Source organism: Atractosteus spatula, chromosome 2, assembly GCF_055471065.1.
Source record: "Atractosteus spatula isolate fAtrSpa1 chromosome 2, fAtrSpa1.hap1, whole genome shotgun sequence".
NCBI lineage: Eukaryota > Metazoa > Chordata > Actinopteri > Semionotiformes > Lepisosteidae > Atractosteus > Atractosteus spatula.
In genome coordinates, this window is record NC_142707.1 from 32,918,706 (window position 1) to 32,941,686 (window position 22,981).

A 22,981-nucleotide genomic window follows, 5' to 3' on the forward strand; every position below is an offset into this window, starting at 1 on the left:
TGGGAGGAAACCAGAGCACCCAGAGGAAACACACACATGAACATGGGGAGAACATACAAGCTCCACACAGACAGCACCCCCAGCTGTGGAATTGAACCCAGAGGCCCAGTGCTGTGTTGCAGCAATGCCAACCACTGCACCACCATGGTGCCCCCAAAGAGCTGTCAATGTCTTTTGACATTGAAATTTAGAATGAATTAAATGGAAGATTAGTTTGAAAAAAACATTTTATAATAATAATAATTACTTACACTTATACAGTGCTTTTCTCGACACTCCACTCAAAGCGCTTTACAGGTAATGGGGATCCCCTCCACCACCACCAATGTGCAGCATCCACACATCTCTTATAAAACTCAATACTTTCAATTCCTAATATAGATTCTGAAAATCATATTGTGCATTTGTAACTTTAGAGTGTAAAATTGCACTCTAGTCAGAGCAAGACTGCTTTGGAGTTTGGCATTTACAACCTTTTTTGTTGTTGAGTCGAACAAAAGCAATGGGTCATCTTTGAGAATCCTATGTGGCTTTATTTAGCACTCATTCATGTGATAACAAACAAACCATTTGTTTAAGTTCACCTTTCAACACAAGTCTCTACAGGTACATACAATCACAAACTTTTTTCACAAAGTGCCTTTTTAAAAATAAAAAATGAACAAATGAACAGAAAAACCCTTCAGCACCAAATTTAAACACAGAAGTTTCAATGCTCATGCATTTGCTTTCTATCTGCTATTGTGACAATGGTGATAAGAACAATGGCTACAGATCAATTCATGAGCTACATCTCTTAATTAACAAACGTAAACATTTTCAAAGCAATACTTATTTCATGTTCTTCTTTATTTTTTTAAATTATCCCTTCCAAAAATGTCATAAAAAAGAAAACAAAATTATCAATGAAACTGTCAGTTTCCTTGAACCATGCAGTTTAAATCACCAATAATACTTTGCAGTAACCACCCAGCTTAGAGAACATTTTTGCAACATGTACATCCTTGAAACATTCAAAGCAAAAGAGCTGTCTGACAAATATTTATGAAAATCCTAAGTGGGTTCTTTAGAAAGAACATTTTGTGAAAAAGTATTTTCAATCGGCCAAATAACTGCAATCTTTCCTTGAAAGCACTTTCCAGTAGCATACATTAAAAGCAGATTAAAATACTGCAGCCTTTCTCCCAAAGGATACTGCAGTTTATTGGGAGAAGCTGACAAGTCCCTTAAAACTATTACTTCAGAGCAACAACTTCACAATCAGATTTTTAAGTGTAAACTGTGAGAGAAGTTGTGGTATCTATGTGAATGTGAATTTGCATCTTTGATGTTTAAATACTAATGCATGACAAATGCACAGAGTGTAATTAGGCCTCATTTGAACAGTGAAGAAAGTACAGTATCTCCTGTACTGAACACACAATATGAACCATACCAATATTTGTCATTGACAAGACAGACTTAAGTGGCTACAATTGTACTGGTAGAGATATTAAAAAATAGCTGACAGCTATCAAACCACACTGTCATATATTTATGTATGCATTTCAGAGTAGTATAGCTGTGATGTTACATTAATATTAAATTGCTCACATTCAAGTACACATTTTTGTCCATTTTGGAACCTATTCAGTTGTTTAGTGTCATTTCTAAAGTAGAAGGAGTTACAGTAGCTGTAGTACTCAGAGTGTACATTTGTACACTCCCTGTATAATCCTCTGAACAGTGATTGGGACTAATTTAAAAATGTTTGATTAATTGTTCAAAAACAGAGAGTGCAGCGTGTTATCTTGACATGTTCTAGGTCAGTTTTGTATCACTCAAAACTCAAATTTCTTTTGAGTTTTGAGTGATACAACAGTATGTTCACTGAAACACAGTAAAGAAGATTCTGCCCCTTTCTGACTCATAACAACAGACTGAGCCTCCTTTGTCATTTTACCCACACACTGACAAACCACTTTGTTTACACTTGGAGTGTCTTCTTATATTTTGATGATTTCATAGTTTACAAAATTCTGAAGATTCCAAGTTCCAATTGAATGTATTTTGTTATTATATGAGTAGTGTTTACTGTATATACTGTAACTAGCATTGTTCCGGAGATAGAAAAGTGTAGTACAGTCCTTAAAAATGTAAAAATTAAAATTTTTTAAATTTTGTTCATCTTTCAGAGCATGATCCTTAAGTCTGAGCATTCTCCTCTGATACTCTGATTTACAACACTTATACAAATGAAACACAAAGACTTATTTCCCAGGTAATAGTAAAAAAGTGCAAATAATACAAACACCTTGAAATGTAAGAGAGTAACAGATATATCTACAATGTAATTGTTAAAAAATATTCTGGAGCCCTGTCACTTAAAGTTGGGCTTTTCTCCATTAGTCTTACACCTAAGGAATACTGATGTATCTGTGGTAAAATCAATCAAATTATTCAGATTCACATTTAAGGGAAGTAGATAAATTAAGTTGCTTTAACACTTTCTTACCCCTGAGAATAAATCCAGGAGTAAAAAACAGTTTTCCACATCTAAACATGAGTTCTTTTTATTCATTCCCCTCTATGCTTCAGCACGTTTGAGGAGCATTTTATTGTACTTTTTCTATGATTCATCATATTGTACTAGGGCTTGTTAAGGCTTAATTATCGTAAATCTCTTACTAGAAGTAAAAACGTGATTTCTTTTGAGAAACATCTCTCAGATAGCCAGAGGATAAAATGTTTAATGTTCGTGAAAAAGTATAGTTTTATGTCACTTCCACAAAAGCAGCAAATATAAATGACAAGAATTAAACAAAACATCTTTGGGAAAAAAAAATCACTAAAAGGGTGAAACAGGTTCAGAATTTCCATTGAAAACATCTCTTAATTGCTTATATTCTTTGGACTACATTTAATACAAAATCAGACTATACTTCTTTAAAAAAGTCTGGTAACTGCATTTGCAGTTCATTCCAAAATGAACCCACTATTTGTTTTTGTTTATTCTGTGTTCTTCTGGCCTTTAACATGGACAGTTTTCTGTCCTCAACAGACATGATAAAAAGAGGAATGCTCACTGTTGCAGAATTTCTCTTTGTGAAAATACAACTAGCCAAGCAGCATATTTTGTTAAAATGGATACCACACCATGTCTGAAATTCCCACCAGAGAAGCTGTAATTAAAGACACTCACTCTGGATTTCACACTGAATAAGCAACAGTATAGGATACATTTAAACCTTGCTCATATCTGCTCATTTTTAAACACGTTACTGTCCTGACAGAAATCTATTTCATTGCCAAAATAATGCTAAAAATATCAAAGAGATTTTGAAGGGCAATAAGTGCTACTTGTAATACACCAGTGCACCACTGGTATTTTACATCACTACAGGATGTGATAGATCATGTTAAAGGACAGGAACAGGGAGTTGTGCACTGCTGATTACCACTGACACTGTAACAAGAAGTTCAAAGGAGTTCATCATACAGAAATGTTGCATCTGTGTTTTCTTGGCTGACATTTCCATTGCATGTTTATGATATGAATTGAGGTTGGATTTTCCCCCTTTTTAAGTCCTATTTGAGGCAACTGGAGCAACAAGAAGACACCATGACAAAAAGCACATTGTATCAAGACTATTCTACGTCTATAGAACTATGTATTTATTTTCCATTTCTAGCAGTGTTAAATAACCCCAGTCAACACATATGTACTGTAGCACCCAAACCAAACTCCAGACTCTGAACTGGGTTTATCTTTCTGGCTTTGAGATTTTTTCTTAACTTAGTGCCAAGCTTTTTGAAAGAAAAGATAAGCAGAATTTACTTCATTTGCCTTTTCCTCCAACCTTCTTTTAAAAAGATTCCTTGCTTAAAACCTGCTAAAATTACAAACCAAAACATTCTGAAATGACAAAACAAATTTGTAATTTTACCAATCCAAATTTGTTCACATACACTATCAGCAGGCAAACATCCAAATACACAATGTTTTGCATCAGTCCCTAAGCAACTATTCTTTTTTCCACAAATAAAAAAGTGCTCTTTTCAATTTTACTATGTTTTCCTTTTCTAAGTAAAGTGTGGTGTTGGAGATATTTTAAGCACCTCTGGTATCAAAATCAGTGCAGTATTCTTGGTTCATCTTTAATTTTCTGAAGCTGATTTCAGTGTTGTGGCCCAGGAGTGATGATGTTCAACCGTTGCTGTGTTTGGTCCTGAGACGGATGTTCCCATGGTTACCAAATGCCACTGGATCTGCCACCAGGGGGAGCCAAAATTCTGGCTGAAGATCTCTTTGGAATATGATCATCAACTTGGGCTCCTGGCACACAAGAAATAATTGGACAAAACTATTACAGCTATTTTGTAGTTAGATATTGCTCATAGACAATTTTAATATTTTATTAAATAACATTATTAATAACATCTTTTCTTGCACTTCAACATCTACACTTTTTCTCACATTTGGCATTTACTTTTAATTTTTTATTTTTAATTTCAAATGAGAAAAAAAAGCAAATTCATTAATATTGCTATAGCTGTACATAAAGTTGTACATAAAAATGCAACTCACACTGAGAAAGTCTTGATATTTGTATTTTAGAACACAAAATAATTTGGCCATCACATAAAGTTTAATTAGAGAAGAACAACAGAATAAAATTAAATCTAATTGAGGTATATCAGTAAATCCCAATTATTCTTTTAGTCTTCAAATTTTAAAATACAAAATTTAAGACCTCTGCAATATAGCTGTCAATGTTCAAATTTGATTTCTCGGTTGGGTGTACATCCTGGAAGTACATGGATATGTTTTTGAACCTATATTTTCATCTATTGAAGTGTCACTTGCTGCTCTTTGTCAGTTCATCATGGCCCCTGGAGAAAAGAAATGGCTGAGAGCTCCCTCTATCAGTGAGCAATAATAATAATAATTGTTTACACTTATATAGAGCTTTTCTGGACACTCCACTCAAAGCGCTTTCCAGGTAATGGGGACTCCCCTCCACCACCACCACTGTACAGCATCCACCTGGATGATGCAACGGCAGCCATAGTCTGCCAGAACACTCAAATTTGGAAAATTTGGCCAGGATGCCAGGGTTACACCCCTACTCTTTTTGAGAAGCACCCTGGGATTTTTAATGACCACAGAGAGTCAGTACCTTGTTTTTATGTCTCATGCAAAGGACAGCACCTTTTTACAGTATAGTGTCCTCGTCACTAATACTGGGGCATTAGGACCCACATGGGCCACAGGGTGAGCACCCCCTGCTGGCCCCACTAACACCTCTTCCAGCAGCAACCTTAGTTTTTCCCAGGAGGTCTCCCATTCAGGTACTGACCAGGCTCACACCTGCTTAGCTTCAATGGGTTGCCAATTGTGAGTTGCAGGGTGATATGGCTGCTGGCTACAGCAGTGGGATTACCAGACAGACTGAAGCTAGATTCATGCAGGTCCCTCATGCCTCCATGTCGTGTGGTTGGCCTGGTGGGGGTGTCAGCATCGGGGGGTCCCATCTCCTTCTTCCCCGAGTTGTGGACCACCGCTACATCACCCACGTAGGGAGTGCGGTCCACTCCTTTCAGGACCTGGCGCTAACACAGGACACAAATAACAGTCAGTCGGAACCATCTCTTTCTCTGGTTGGGGTTTCTGTTGCGGATGAGAGCCAGACAGCTGACATGGTCTCATCTCCAGAGGGTCACAGCAGATCAGTCTCTAGAGACGTGCGCAAAACACAGCGACGTGCAACAGCTGCCATCACCTGCTGTATACAGATGGAGCTATAATAATAATTAATAATAATTGCTTACACTTATATAGCTTTTCTGGACACTCCACTCAAAGTGCTTTACAGGTAATGGGGACTCCCCTCCACCACCACCAATGTGTAGCCCCACCTGGATGATGCGACGGCAGCCATAGTGCGCCAGAACACTCACCACACATCAGCTATCAATGGGGAGGAGAGCAGAGTAATGAAGCCAATTCATAGATGGGGATTATTAGGAGGCCATGATTGGTAAGGGCCAATGGGAAATTTAATCAGCTCCATAAGAGCCGAGCTGATCATAGACAAAGTTCACGTCACGATTATGCAATTATTATTTTACTAATTACCTGCGTAGCAGGTAAGGAGCTTTTTTTGTTGCTAAATTTGGCAACAGTTATGTTCATGTTTTCATCAATGAAACCAACAACATTCAAGGATATTTTCAAACGGCACATTTAAAAAAAAACACACAAGCCTTAAATGATTTTGGAAACTAAGGGGGTAAGTATCTTTGCGGTAATCCTGTGAAATCTATGTATTCAGAAGATTTGAAACTGCCACTGTTCCAGATCATCAGATCAGGATGTTGATTCACACTACAATTTAACAGTTCATGTCTGAAGTGTCAAAGATTTTGTAAGACAAGCCATGTAATTTCAAGGCTCACATTCCCAAATATACTGATGGAAAAAAGAAAGACAACATTTTCTGGAATGAGAATACTAGTTATAGCTTATGTACTTTCACATAAGCCCTCTGACCAGCAATACAGCTTGTGCAGTCAGGCATTGCACATTACAATCACACGAAAGCTCGTTAGGTGCACTTTTACCCAACGAAGTCCAGGTGAAACAAAGCCTGATCAGGTTACCTTTAAAAAGGCCTTAATTCAAAGCTTAGGTCACTGCAAGAGAAAGGCCACATTTAGTCAATATTCTGTGCATTCCATAATGCCTCGAATGTCACCAGAAGCAAGGGAGAGGGCCTTTGGCATGCTGCAGGCAGGCATGTCATGTGCCAGTGTTGCCAGACACTATGGAGTAAGCTGCTCCACTGTGTCCCTACTAAAGAGAACGTTTCAGCAGACCGGCAGGACAGATGACCGTCCAAGACCCGGTTACCCTCGAGTGACTACACCAGAGCAGGAGCGACACATCAGACTGGTCCCTCTGAGAGATCATTTCAGATCTGCCACCCGTACTGCTGCTGAAACTGCCGCTAAACACAATGCCCGCATCAGTGACAGGACAGTAAGACTCCATGCTGCTGGCCTTAGAGCAAGGCGACCTGTCAGAGGCCCTCTGCTCACACCTCCTAGACATCACACAGGACTGGCTTGGGCCAGACAGAGGCTGCGATGGATTCATCAGCAGTGACATCAGGTCCTCTTCACAGATGAGTCACTCTTCTGCCTGTTCCACGCAGACAGGAGGGCCAGAGTGTGGAGGAGGAGGTGTTGCTTTTCTTTTTTCTATCAGTATATATCAGGTGTAAACTCATCAAATTACCATATATAATTTAAATAATGTAACAGTCTCAAGTGATAATTAACATCTTCCATTTAGCAAACAATTATGGTTGAAATCCTGCACTTAGATTTAGAGGCCAGGTGAAAAACCTGCCCTCACCAAAGGTGTCTGGTTAATCAAATTAAAAAATATGCTGAAAAATGATAATTCAATGTCATCGTAAATTAAAGAGGAACTGAAGTCCCAATTTCTCAGACCAGTTATTAAATCTCGGTAACAAAATCAATTCTTTGGAATGAATAGTACAGAAACATTTTACACATCTGGAATTAAGTACAAAATTGTGAACTTTGTGAAAGTTCTGTATGGATGCCATTGTTGTCACAAACCCCTGGTCTTGCCACAGGCAGGAGTAAAAGTTCCCACAATTTGCGCCGTGATGCGGCTCTTCTTGCTCACTAGTCACTGTAGTGAATAATGTACTGTGATATACAAGTGAATAAGTAGAGGTTGAGCAACAGACATTTCACCGCAGAAATGTTCCAACGGAATCTGCATGCAGAGTTAACAAGTAAGTAGCATTTGTCAGCAAAACCATCTTGAAGCCGAGAGCAATATTTCTATTGGACTAAAAGAGATGTATCCGCAAGCCTGCTTTTTTACAGTGTTATAAGGCTGCTTCAAGTCATCGGACGTTTTATTACATCGTTCTGAATCGCAGACAATGATGGCAATACAGTGCTGTGCATACTTGAAAATTTGACACATCACTGTGTACATTTTATTTTCTATTGTAGTTTGAAATGCACTCATCAATTCCATGTCTTTCTAACTATAAAATATAAAAATAGCGTTGCAGTTCCCCTTAAATACACAAACTGATCGCCATCTCAGGGATTTCACAATGGAAAATTTTTTACTTGTGTGACTATTTTTCAGCATATTTTGAGAGAGATTAAAGCAGCACACTACACATCATATCATTTAGTGAAACCTGACTAAATCCCCCTTAATTGTATTTCAAAGAGTAACTGATTGCTGCACTCCTCTCGGCTGACGTTAATTCTGGCCATCAGCAGCCATTCCTGGGACTGCTTTGTTCTTAGAGGCGTGAATGACTTAACGGGGAGCAGGAGGTTTTGATGTTGCTCTCAGGCTGTGACATACTATAAGGATTCCCATAGATTCCCTAACGTGTTGAGTTTACAAGTCTAAAGCAGCCCATTATCCTCATGTTTAAAATCCCAGTAACCTTTAACTATCCATTAGGGTCTCCTTGCCTCCATTGTTAATTACGTATACAGTATTTGAACTCAAATATATTTAGAGTGTATTGAGGCACTAAAGTCACTTCTGCAACCAGTTAAAGAATCTAGGATATTGACCAGTCAGCTCTACCCCAGCTTCTTCAGGGACCTTCCATTGGACCGATCTGATCAAGACCACACTGTGACCGAGTCTCCTACCTTGTCCCTCTGCACCATTTTCTTGTACAGGAAGTCGGGGAAGGTCCTCAGTGGGTAGAACTTTCCAGTTCCCTCGGCGCACATGAACGCACCATTCTCACAGACCACCCTGCCGCGGCTGATGGTGACCAGCGGAACTCCGTGGCAGCGCATGTTCTCGTACAGGTTGATGTCTCCTCCTTGCACCTGAGTGCTCACCGAGATAGTCCTGGACAAAGGAAATCGAGATGTGCAGCTTGTGATCACAGCAGGAAAATGGCGCACAGATGATCTTGGCTTTAATTAGGACGTTTGATATAGCAGATAAAGTCAACGTAAGGAGGGGGGTTGACTTCAAGGACAAGATCATGTCATTGCAATGTCCTTTCTGTGTCCGAGAATATCCACACACCTGTCTATCTAACAGGGAAGGCCTTTGGAACTTCAAAGAGCAAGCAGGAGTAGCAGTGAATCATGGGAACTTAAATAACTCATGCAGCTCATGCTTTCTCTTGAAAGCACTGTAATTCTGAAAAGTGTCTTATAAAAACTGCTAGAATCCTTTTTGGGGGCAAACTACCACCGTGTCATACTTGTAAGCTCTAATAAGGGCAACACAGCTATCTTGGGCTTCCAAAATTGACTCAATACTTGCAAAGCAGAGTTTGAAGTTTCTTTAGTCCAGGGATTGGCAACCCAGGTTCCTGAGTGCCAAACTGCCACAGATTTTAAAGGCACCTTTCATTTAGCTCCTGATAAAGACATGGAAAACAGCTGATTTGACTTCTTATCTAAATTCTTATGACTTCTTATGTTAAATTCTGAGATGGAATGATATCCAGAAACCCACAAGTCACCTGGGGACCAGGTTTGCCTGCTCCTGGGTTTAGTAGTACTTTCTAATACTATGGAAGCTATGAATTAATCAGATCTGACTCAGAAATATAGTATTTCGCTATAAAGGTATTTAAGTGGGCTTGGATGTATTTCTATTTATTTTCACTGCTGGTTTTTTATCTTTATTCTGAAGAGATGATGATGGCAGTGACTAAACTTCCTTTTCCTTCCTTTGTAACTCTTCATAAATAGAAGAGTTGAGCCTTGCATTAACCTACTGTATGTTTATTGTAGGAGTTATATAGGAGTCTTATGATGTGTCTTTATTTTATTTATTTATATGTCTTTATTTTGTAGATCTGTAGATCAAGACTGATTTTACTCATTGGTCATGCCAATAAAGCATCTTGAATTGAATTGAAATGGAATTTTCAACCCATTTTGTAACAACAGTGCCATCTGCTGGCAGATTATACTTAAATTTTTTAGCTGACAAGTGATGCAAAAATAAGGGGAGTGACAAAGCCAGCAAGACAGACAGAATGACTTACTCATATGCAATCTTTTTTTTATTCTTCTTGCTATGTGTCTTATATACCAGAAGGTGGTGAAATTGAGGAGTTAAACATACCGAACTTCACATGTCCGCATAGCTAAACAGACGTTCCTGTAGCTGTGGTTTCTGAGCTGTACATTTCACACCAGTTTCTAACAAGAATATCAGCTTTATAATGTGAACTATCTGCAAAATGTTTATGGTTGAAACTGTAAACGTTAAACCTATATCCAACACTTAATTACATAATGACATGACATACCATTTTTATAATTTTATAATTTTATATTTTAAACCACAAGTGTGTTCCAAAAACTAAGGTAGAAAGAATGGTAATGTACTTACATTAAGTAGCTAAAAGGATATCGTAATCAAAGGTAAGGCATATTCTGTATCACTTTACCACATTAATTCTAATGCATTGGTTATGATATAGTAGAAACGGGTGTCAAGCTCTATAGCTGCCTGGTGCACAACGTCATTGGTTTGGAGCCCAAAGACATTTAAATCAGTGGTTGTTAGATGAGGTGCAGCTGTTGGCTGGCACTTCTGTATTGCACAAACCCAGGACTTTTTTGACAAGTCCTTCTATAACCAATATGAAAGGAGCACTTAGTTTCTGTGCAATTTCAAAAGGCCAGCTCTCCTTAAACTGATTGTTGATGTTACAAGACGAAGCAGATGGTGGAGTTACAGCATTCAGATTCAAACCTGCCAGGGTAATGTCTTCTCTGAGAGGTTTTGTTAACGTATTTAGTGAAACACACTTGTAGCATTACGATCTAGTTAATGCAGGAGAAGTACAGATTTTTTTGTGGACAAGAATCAGGTGATTAGAAACATCATAACTCTTAAAAACTGCAAAGAGCAATGCAGAACTTTGCGGGATTTGGTGGCATACCGAATAATCAGCTCAGCAGTGCACAAAAATACAGTAAGAAACAAACTCACATCACTGATAAATACACAAGGGATTTGGGATTTACTACATTACACGTGTAAAGCAACTGATGTTTTGTATTGATAAACAAAAATATATTGTACCTCATTTTGAAAGCTTGCATATTTCAGTACTAGTTCATGCTCTGTTAGCTTTGAAGCATAAAAAATTGACATTATTTTATAGCAGTTTTGTGACCTGATTTCTAAACTCTCCATCTGAGCAGCCGAGAGCTTCCTACCGTGTGGCATCCGGATCCCACACCACCACATCCGCATCAGCTCCTGGGATGATCCGGCCCTTCCTCGGATATAGGTTGTAGATCTTGGCGGCATTGGAACTTGTTACCGCTACAAAACGGTTCTCATCCATCTTCCCTCCAACCTGAAGGGATTTGAAAAAATAGTACAAAAGTGGATGATGCAGATCAGGAGTGCAGCCTGCAACAGTAGTAAAGAACAAGTAACGTTCTTCACTATCTGCAAATAATCCCAAATGAAGACATCTAGAGGTTAATAAAATGGATTGTGAAATGATTTTTCCAGTCCATTTGCTGTAATGGGAATGCATTATACTTTTCACTCTTTGTTAAACCTTCTTTACATTCTTAAATGTAAAGGACTGAAGTGTGACTTAGTGTGACGTTTCAGTTAATACAGTACATACAAGAGTTGGGTCCATCAATTTTGTACAAAACTGTTGTAATTTCAGAGAAATGGAGAGCTAAGGTGAGTGATGATATGATCGCTGTCCTGTGACAGAAAACAGGGACAACGGCATTCTGGTATATGAAAATAAACAAAACTCACATAATTCTGAAAAAAAGACTCCTTCAGAAATCCTCTACTTTTCCCAACAAATCAGATTCAGGATTACTTATCTGTTCATGAGTATTATGTTGTCTAAATGTTCCAGGATTCCAAGATGAATTTATGAATTCTCCCCCCAGAAAAATAGCCAGCTACCCCAGTGCAATTTCTGAAGGAGTTCTGCAGATTTCTTGCAGAACCAATACAGGGTTTATCCCCATAATACTTCAGGCTTCATAATTGTATTTTGCAACATTTCTTGTCAGGAATTCTCCTAAACTATTTTGTATACCGTACAAAGGTCTTAGTTTATATACAGCACTAGTCACAAACACAAAGAGTTTTGTCCTCAATGTCTGGTTATAGCAAATTTTTAGGCAGCAAACACACACACAGTTTTTATAGGCACAATTCAAGCTATTTCTAAAGTGCTACTGCATTAAGGACTCTTCCATTTCCCCTGGGAATCTCTTCTAAAGTCAGGTTTACTTGCAATGGTGAGCCTGTGAGAGATAGGTCATACTTCAGCTCCTGAGCCGAACCTTATAGTTTCAGTATACCATATGTTTCATAATGACTACAGAATGTATTACGTACAACTCCTCTCTCCCAGATAACACTCATCCGGTCCTGGACTCCACTGACACCATGGGGAATTTTAGTGAAGTCCTCCTTGCCCATTGCCTTCTGCTTGGTCGTGAAAGGACGGTGGTCTGAGGCCACAACATTGATAGTGTCACTGCAAGCACAAGAAAAATCGGGAATATAAAAAAAAACATACAGTAGCTATGGATGCATTAGAAGTAAACCTGAAGTGACTGCTAAATTATTTAAATTAGACACAAAAGTCATACAGTTTAAAGGAAATATAGTAAATTCGGAATATTTACAGCTCATCAATGAAGGACAGTTATATCAAGGCTTTAACAGACTAAACTCCGGGTGGCACTCTGAGCTCAGCTGAGCTTTTCCACTCCTAGGCCTGACATGGGAGCTGTGGTCCCTGAGGGAACAGAGAGTAGGCCTGCGTACTTTCCCAGCAGGCTCATCAGGTAGTTGGGAGTGTTGGGGTCCAGTCGGAGGGGAGGCACAGTAACATAGGCAGCAGCGTGTGACCAGTCCTGGTGGTAGTAGTGCAGTCCATTCAAGACGGCGTGAGCTACGGTCGTCTCCGCGTGGACTACCTTGCCTGGTCCGACAGGGAGGACAGTGATCAATACACACAATATCATGCACATCATCCTACTGTTTAGCCCAATGTTACATGATGGTTATTTAATGCAACATGAGAAGATATTCCTAGACATAATATGATCATCTTACTGTTAGATATTATGTAAACAACATACGGTATCCATCTTTCTAGAAATCCACATAAAGAAAAACAGAATTAGTACATAACTGTTCTGAACTTTTGTTATTCTGATTGATCCTATCCAGAAAAGTTTTCCTACACTATGTTGGCAGAAAGGTTTTATGTCCATTCAAGCTATCCATCATTTAATCCTAGAAACTGTGTACGAAGTCTTGCCGTGTAAAACAAGGCTGTTACAGTGATCTTATTCCCCCAGGTAATTTGAAAGTATTCCCTGCTCCCTGCGGCTAGGAACCAATTCTTTTGGTGTAATGGGTTTGGTACAGTACTAGCAGGGCCTGTGTGGTTTCAATGATTAAAAGATTGTAATGGCAGCTCAAACGCAATGCTGCTTGTGCTTCAGAAAAACTAAAGGGAAGGTTATGATCTGGGTACACAGACGAAGACCAGCTTCACGTTGGAAAGTGGTTGGTTCTGCAGACCTGACAAATTACCTTGACAGGACACTGCTGTCTTTAGCATGAATTCTCCTGTACATTTTTTTAAATTACTGCAATAGTAGTCTCCAGTAGAGCATTAAAGAGAAATATGTTTTGTGTTTCTAACCTCTGGGAAATCTTACAGTATATGCTTGCATATTACACTCTTTGGCAATAGATATACTGTAGGCTGATGTGTGCTAACTGGTGTTCTCTTACTGATTGTGAAAGAGACAGAGAGAAATTCTGCCATTAAGCCAGTGAAGAAGAGGAGAGGTGCAAGTGACTGAGGATGAAGCTTACCCTGCATTTTCGCAGTGGCTACGACATCCCCTGCAGACATGCTGGACACATTGACCAGATAGATGGGACAATGAGCCTTAGGAGGTGATAAAAAATGAAGACAAGTGAGTTTCACAGTTCACTTTTCTGAGTACTAAGTATCTTACATCTAAGTGATGTTTTTTTCCATCCATCCATTTTCTAAGCACTTTATCCAAAACAGGGTTGCAGGGGAGGCAGAGCCTGTCCCGGCCCAAGGCCAATGTTCCCAGAAGTCACTTACGTATGTATTTGGACTGTGGGGGGGGGGGGAACTGGAGCACCTGAAGGAAACCCACACAAAAATGGGGACACCATACAAACTCCACACAGACAGTACCTAGGGAATTGAACACAGGGCCCCAGCACTGTGGGGCAGCAATGCTAACCACTGTGCCACCACACTGTGATTGTCTTTTAAAAAAAAAATCAAATTCAGGTACTATATGCACAGGTCATACATTAACTGAAGGATAAGTTCACAAACTAGTGTATTATGAATTTATCACTTCTGATAAGCTGAAACCTGAAACCTGAGTTATTTTTAAATTCTGTACCGCTGCTGTTCTAACCTATTTAGTTGGCAATTGGTACAAATGTAGCATAAACTGTGAATAACTTGTCTTGTATATATTTTAACAAAGCAATCTAAATACCATTCGTCAGGGCTGTACAAAAAAAGTAACTGCTACCCCTATAAATGTCTCCTGTTAATCCCACTTTAATTTGTGAATATTAAAATAAACACAAATGTTAAGACTTTATTGATAAGAATGAGCTTTTCATTTAATTATTATCTTTTTTTATTTTAATACTCATCTTATTCTTTATTTTTTACCAGATCAGTCTGTACAGGAGCACTGGGCAGCTCTTGCTTCGAGTTGAATCAGTGTTGTAGTTGAAAATCCTCACTAGAAGTCTGAAGAAACTGTCTCTAATCCAAAGATGACTGGGACACACATTTGCCTTTTCCTTATCTCATTGTATCTTGAGTCATGGAGATACTCCTCTATAATACATCACTGTCAGACTCAATGAAATCACAGATGCCTACTTTCAAAAATCCGATGCAGTCACTACAGACAAGCTATTTATTCTACAGTCCTGCAGAAAGTAGAACTCACTTTTTGTTTCTCATCACATAAAATGACAGACCCCTGAACCTGGCACGAAACAGATTCAGCAGTCAGCTTTCCAGCCATTGTGAAGTACAGCACCACTCTCCATTGTGATCTTTTATTAAAACAGTAAATCAGCCCAGAGGACTGTGAGAATAAAGGCAAGCCTTTCTACTAAATCTGTACAATTGGGAAGGCTCTACCAAAAATGCAGCTTTACTGCCAAACCAACCTTTCAGGTTGTTAGGAATTTTATATGATGTGCTCGAAATAACAGGGATCCCCCAAAAAAACTTCATCTTCAGTGATGCTAAGAATAATACAGGAGGAGTGCAGCTGCAATAAAAGTTTGTGCTTTGCTGTGAGCGTCTCTGTACTGTATCAGTAAGAGAAAAGAAAATATTTCTGTTTGTAATCATTGTCTTGGATAATAAATTTATCATTGTTACCATTTTCGTAATACATTGGCCAAAAAGAAAAAAAAATGATATACTGTACAGATACTGAGCTAGCATACAGATAGGAGCTATCATCTGTAGAGCTACTAAATATAACGTCCAATTAATTAATTGTGATGCATGGGCTTAAGAAAGTAGAATCAAGTATAAACACAAAAAGTATAGCTGAATTTAGAAAAGAACAGTCTAAAAACTAGTGTTTTTAGAATTATAAAACTAGTAATTAATTTGTTGTTAGGACTTACTACAGCTAATCACTCATATGAGACTCCTACTAATAACTTGCTGACAGCTACCACTGTAAGTTTCATCACCAATGAACGTTTCACTTCAGAAACCCTATTTTTTAAACTGAGCATTTTGTCAAATTTTCTTTATTTAGGCAATATTCTGTATATTTGTTAAATAAATATTTTCTTGATTTCTCTGCTTTGCAGTCATTCCTGGAACACCAGTACCACTTTCATAGCAGGATTTAACTTGTTTTCAACAAAAATGAACGACCTGTGCTGTGCCTTATAAATATTAAAATTAGCAATGAAGTTACAATTGAATGAATAAAGCAACTAGAGAATAAGAAGTGTCTGAAAGGTGATAAATACTGTAACTAAAAATGATTGTTCTAAAGATTTACTGTAAACAAACCATTTTATTAGACATTTTTAGTGATTTTAACTCAGATGATAAGAAATCATACCTCTTGGAAATTTGGATTTGCTTTCCTACAGTCTTTCTATGGAGATAATTTCTGACTAATCTTTCCCAGAAATAAACCAGTTCCAGTTCATATATATATACAGTATACTGTACGTCTTTTAAAAAAAGCCCATCACAGGAACAGATAGGGACTCACACACACTGCAATGTATTATGAATGCAATACTTACTCTGTTAGCAATGGTAATGGCACGGTGAGTGGCCTCTGCCTCTAGCTGTTGGTGGAAAACAAAAGTTGCAGAAATTGAGAAAAGGACGTTTTAAAGGAAAACCTTTAAACTGTTTCCCTATGGTGACCATAGTGCCCTTTTTTATTACACACCAAAGCTCACATAGTTTTCAGGTTCTTCAGGCAAGTGTTCAACAAATAAAGCAGCATACAAGACATCATCACAACACCTAGACAGGACGGCCTTAATCTTATCAAACCTTTAGTCTTCCAAAAAAAACCATGATATCATCATGACACAATGACGCTAACGATTGTGACTGTTGATGCAGGTACAGTACAGTTTCATGGTGCTGTGTGCAAACAAATAAGGAGTCTGTTATAAAAGGAATATAAATATAATATATAATAACATAAATATAAATTAACTAAACAAATCAGGGCAATGAGATTAAGCAACATAGTAATAGCTAAACTGCACTGCAATGAATACATTATAATATTAATCTTAAGTTTTTGGTTTTGCAAAATATCAAATGCATGCAATTAAGGAATCCTGCATTAGGGTTTACTAATTGCATTGATATGTGTTTCACATTTCTTTTAAAGAATCCATGTATTTCATTTATACTGCATATCCTAAAAATGGGTACTGAAAGGCAAGAGTGCCCTCCTTTATTGAATTTAGTACTTTAGTACAGTATGGAAAATGAAGAGATTCCAAAGCTCCTAAAGACTACCACTACCCCTGAGAGCCATTTACTGAATTGCATTGTACAGGTCCATATTCCTGTATATCTACACCTAATGGAAAACTATACAAATACTTCACACGGTTCTTCAGCTGTCTGCACAGCAAATAGTAATAACACATCATTTTCAGACATACTCCCATGCATTAGAACACAAAGAACAAAACACTAAACACTGGCAATTAAAATATCTTAGCATCACATCTTAAAATTTGCAGAATTCCATCTTAGAAGTATAGAAGAACAGCTTTGAAAGCATTTTTATTCCATATCTTCTGGGAGCAAAATCAGCCCCTGAGAGTCACTCAAGTGTAGATGAAACAGTGCAAACTCCAGAAGCAGCAATTGATTAATCCCTTTACGTTCTTTACTTTCACTCCAGTGCCTTCACACAAGAATGAACTAATTTTCCCACGGAGCCAACAACTGCCTTGCACATCCCCCTGTAGGTTTCCGTGAGCTTGGGGATAATTCAGTGGGCACAGGTGGACCCGTCTGCCTGCTCACCTCCTCAGGTCTGCTGATCTCGATGCCCTCGGGCCCGCTGATGCCCAAGTCCAGCGCCTCTTTGGCCCCCTGTAAGACACAGACCCTTCATTTCCTACAGAGCAGAACCTGGCACCGACTTCTCAAAAGCTATTTTGAAAACTGTGATGTGATTAAATTTAAAATGTAAACAATCTCTGAGATTTTATGCACTTGTCTGTTATGACACTGAGATTCATAGATCTAAATGATAAGGAAAACATATTGCATATTTCAATGCGTACATTCCTACAACTTCAAGTTTCATTAAACCTAAAATGCTTGAGACATATTTAATAAATCTTAGCGTTACTTTACCTTAGAATTAGCAGTAAGGTACAAAAACAAAGTTGGAAATACTATTTTAATTAAATATATCCAATAACATCCACAAGGTGGAGCTACAGGGGCTAGAGTTGCTGCACAACTGATCTTTAATGAAAACACCTGATTTCTTTTGTAAAGAAAAAAAAATCAATGTTTAGCATCAAGAGGGTATTTATAGAAAGATATGCCTTATGAACCCTATTCCATTAGTTTTTATTTTAGATACTGTTTGAATAACGTCACTTCAAGCATTATGATTTTTCCAATTACTAATTCAAAGTAACACCTGAAGAAGGCTCCATGGCCAAAACGTTGTGTTTTTCTTCTCTTTTCAGCATGGAATAAACCTATTACTTGTTCCTCCACATACAGTACATGACCATTTAAGAAAGTTTAAGAAAGGGACATCTGTAAGTCTAGCAGAGCTGTAAGTACAGTACATCTCAGCTCTCACCTAATTCCCCACTAATCCACTTTCTAGTCTCCAGCAAAGAACTGTGTAAAGAGCACACTGATCACATTCATAGGATTTAGGGGTGATACCGTATTTGCACAGCCCTTATTCAGCTAAGCAAACAGAAAAGGCTTTGATTTATCAGAAGGAGCAGGGTGATGTTACACATAAGTAGAAGGGAAACAGGTGGAGACAAAACGCTAAGAAGTGTAGGGTAAGTATGACACATTTCATCTGCCCACTTGACACCACTGCCTGGACAATGTCCTTTTGTAAGAGGCTAAAACAATTGTATCTTCAAGGGCAATTTTATTATCAGAGTTCCATGATGTCTAATGCATTTCAGAGAGAAATTATATACATAAGCATGCCACAGTCTGTATATGGGCATTTTTGTTTCAACTCTTGTTCTTTGTGCATCATATATTGTTTGATCAATGCATTGCAAACAGACACAGCTCAAGTAAAAAATTATTACTGCATGGATTCACAGCAAAGAATAGGTTACATGAAGAGAGAGAGAAGACAACAGATTTGAAATCAGTGTTATGTTGCTGCTGCCTGTTTGTTGTCGCTCCTGTATATGTCTCAGTATTCAACCAAATTTATAATGAGCCCTTCATGGTTTTTTGGGGGGACGTGATTGATAAAAGGACTTTGAGTTAATGATAGAACATTCACCAGTGTATTCATGCCACTTACATTTCCATCCCTAGTCATGGCTCTAATCATCTTATACTGTAATTATTAATTCTCTGAAGAATCTGACTCTGATTTTTAATTTTTAAACGTGGCTTATGCTGGCCTTTGCATGCCTGTATTGTTGATTTTAGACCAAAAGGTATTTATTTTGAACATTTTTACTCTCAGCTGAGGGCCTTTTTGTTTTTATTTTTTGCTTGTATTAATAATAACATAAATAACATTTTCTCCACTGTAAAATGAATGTGACATTATTTCCTTTCTCTGGTGCGTCATTTGTATCCACAAGGGAGTGCTGACCTGATTTTTCTGTGCTTGTTAATCAGTCTGTATCAGCCTATTGTTCTGGCCAGAAGAATAAAGCCATTGGGCACATCAAAACTTAATAAAGTTAATGTATCAATCTACATAAGACTCCCAATGCTGTGAACTAACACATTCCACACAGTAGTGCTGGAACATTCAAAGCAGAATTTACTTAAGGAATTGTTCTTTGTAATTATGGGAGAGTGACTTTGATTGGTTCTAAAAAACATTTGGAGAAGGCAACTTCAGTTTGGAAAATGGCTGAAAAAGGTTATCGTATTTATTAATTCATTTTTAATTTTGCCCATCTCTTTATCTTGTGAAGTGATTCTATTATCTGTTGAGCCTGTTGAATGCCCAGTGAACATCAAGAAAGAAAACACATACTGTAGTAAGGAACCAATACATCCCACTTATCAAGCAGATACCGCTTGTGTGCCACTGGTTGTTGAAGGGTGGACCAAGCCACCTCAGGTGAATTCTCCAATAGTGAAGTGAAGCTGTCAGTAGTGATGAATCAAGGTTCTGGGTAGACCACTATGATTCACGTTAGTCAGGGAGCCACAGATGTGCAGAATGAATGGTAATCTGATGTGGGCAGGACTGTCTAGTCACTCCAAGCTCCACCTGTGACTGATGACAACCCGACTGGGGCACTGCAGTACATTGTTCAAGTACTGTATGTTCATCGTTCAAGTTTAGTAGTAGTATTTTTTGATACTCAATATAAAAAATGTTTAAAACGAGAAAACAATATTGGGGACATCAGTGGTATTACAGCCATGGGACTTTACTCTTGCAAATAAATAATCCCTGTAATGGATAGGAATTTGATTCAAACACCATTCCCCCTTTTCCTTGTTTATAATTTTAGTGCAGTGTATACAGCATAAGAACTATTTTTGCCATCCACTCAAAACAAAGGTATTTATACACCCACCTGAGATTTCTATTTCAAGTGATAGGGGTGACAGTTTTGTTGATTGTGATTTTAGTTCCTACTTGACCAGGTCCAGTAATCGCGTTGGCTTGTGCAGTAATGTATATAACACAAAATCTCACCTCAGCCACGAGCTCTCCATTTTCGGCATGGACACGTGCCACAGCACCGATGTCCTTGCAGGTATAAAAGACCTGGTACAGTTCACTGTCTCTCAGCATGTACAGGTCTTTGTATGTCATGAACATCTGGAACGAGTTCACTCCCTTGTCTCTCACCAGCGTCTCCATTTCAGACCTCACCTGAGGAACAGGCAGGGCTTCAGTCATGGCAGTAAACAGGTTTGTAGACAATAAAGTATTATTAATAAAGTAAATTAAAGTAATAATGTCACTTTGAGGAAGCACATTATAAACAACATGAATAACATCTAGTAAAGGAGCTGAAATTAGGGAAGATTTCATTTAATTTTCTTTTCAAAACACAAAACTCAAGCACTATTTTCAAATGTTCAATTGGGGCTTTCAAATGGAGTTAATGGCATTTTTAATATTTATTCTTCAATCTGTTAATCTCAAGATAGCACATTATGACATTTTAAGTTATTTGAGCACAGAATCACCAAAAATTTCAATTGGAGTTCCACTATGTGAACATATCTCTTATGCTTTGCTAAAAAAAATCAATACACACCCCACTTAAGCTGCCAATACTTATTATAACTACCATGTATTCAATCTGTTCTCTTAATTTTGCTTGTTTATTTTCACTCGGTCAGTTGGCATTCAACAAAATCTGTTGGCTAACTGTACAGTGTAAGGATTCTGAATAGTACTGTTGGTACGTTGTCCCAGCATGTAGATTGACAGCTGGCTGTTTCTATTAATATAAGGGAATTTTACAAAACATACTGTAGCTACTACACTATCAATTCAGTATTTTATAATTTCAGTTAAATCAAATAATTATCACAGCAACCTACCAAAGATAACGATGAAAATATCACTAATCCTTTTCTTTTCTAAGAAGATGATTATTTTCTTACTTTTTACAAGTTACATATACTTTTTACTTCTACAGCTTCTTCTTTTTTTCTTCTATAGTACAGACAACATTCAGGGTATTTTTTTTCTTGTATCTACACACCTGCTGAAACTGTACCAATCTCTGTGAGTCTTGTATTTATAGGACATAAAACGGGACTCCATCCTACTAAAAGTCAGTAGTGAGCAAAGTTAGAATAATTTGAGTAATACAAATAGAATATACGTATAGATCTAAAAACTGTTCACAACTGGGAAAGTAAAGCATGTTTGAATTGCACATTAAAAGAGAAAAACTTTTCTGATTAAAATCACCATGTTATTGCCATGTATTGCCAGAACTGTGCTCCATATGTACAGTATTTAAACCATTTTTGTATGTGTCTTAAGAAATGCTGGGAAGACAAACCTTTCACTCTCTTATCCCATACCCAGTTGGATATGAAGAATGGGTAAGGCCTGTGGTGTGTAAATGGTTAAATAAAAGGGAAAACATAAAATAATAAAACAAAGTGTGGTGTTTTTCATCAACAAATTATTCTGAAAAAACAGAGGTCCTGGGAAATTTACCCTGCATGCTAACAAGCTTTCTCATCAAACAAAAAAAAAAGGCAGATGGGTCCTGGATAAAACGCTGTGAAAATGACTTTTGAGTGGTGATATGAATAGTAGAAATCCAGCTACTCAAAAAAGAAAGAATGACATTGAAAGAAGCAATTTAGCCTATTTTCAGGAATGGATGAAGCAACATAGAGCCGACGTACCTTCGGGCTCCACCAGGTGACCCCCATGTGAAGTGCGTAGTCACAGCAGGCCTTGGGGTCGGCCAGGGCTCGGCATTTGTCGTACGCCTCCAGCAGGGAAGTGTCTTTGTCTGGTAAGACATGGCCGATTATCATCGTCGTTCCTCCCACAAGAGCAGCCTGCATGCAGACAGACACTTCCGTAAGACAACAGCGCATAGTATTTACCTTTCAACCATGAGTACACACCTCTCCCCACTGATCTCTTGCTCTTCAGGGTTAAGGTTATTTTTATCGTTTGAAATGTTATTTCCAAGTTGACTGATATTAATAAAGAGGTAAAAGGCGAATTTTAGAAAAAGGTATTACCTTACAGTATAATCTCACAAACTGAGGCAAGTGCAAACAAAATAATTTCCTAAATTCAATGTCTAAATCATGATGGTGAAATCTTTAATAAAGTCAGGTCATTCCTTATGAAAGCCACCATGGTTGTGGTGAATTAATCAATGTATGAGCTTTAAGTAATTAAGGAAAGTCTTGTGGATTAAAGGGGGCATGTAGATTCTTCCAGTGTGCAACCTATTTATTTTAGAAATTTATATTTAAAAATAATCTAATTTTGGAGCGAAAGATTAATTAGAACCATCATAAGCTTTTATTTATATGGTAACATATCCATTCAAGGTAAATTACATGTAAGCGAAAGTGTATATATAAGAGGAGATCATTATATGTTTTGAAAGCAATGCAAAAACCTGTAATAAGTGAAATTGTATTAACAT

At 37.8% G+C, this 22,981-nt stretch overlaps 1 protein-coding gene across 1 annotated transcript in view; it reads right to left on the minus strand.

The window, feature by feature from the left end:
• Positions 1-512: 512 nt before the first annotated feature.
• The window catches only part of LOC148839581 (dihydropyrimidinase-related protein 5), a 66,714-nt gene continuing 44,245 nt past the window's right edge, over positions 513-22,981 (minus strand). Inside the window, exons 3-13 of the mRNA XM_088935054.1 lie at positions 22,218-22,376; positions 20,533-20,712; positions 17,664-17,732; positions 16,406-16,450; positions 13,925-14,000; positions 12,860-13,016; positions 12,425-12,566; positions 11,260-11,402; positions 8,707-8,914; positions 5,424-5,592; positions 513-4,315 (exon numbers count right to left, since the gene is read on the minus strand). Of these exons, the coding sequence (XP_088791180.1) occupies positions 4,230-4,315; positions 5,424-5,592; positions 8,707-8,914; positions 11,260-11,402; positions 12,425-12,566; positions 12,860-13,016; positions 13,925-14,000; positions 16,406-16,450; positions 17,664-17,732; positions 20,533-20,712; positions 22,218-22,376 (1,434 nt within the window). The 3' untranslated portion in view covers positions 513-4,229. The remainder of the gene's footprint in view (positions 4,316-5,423; positions 5,593-8,706; positions 8,915-11,259; positions 11,403-12,424; positions 12,567-12,859; positions 13,017-13,924; positions 14,001-16,405; positions 16,451-17,663; positions 17,733-20,532; positions 20,713-22,217; positions 22,377-22,981) is intronic.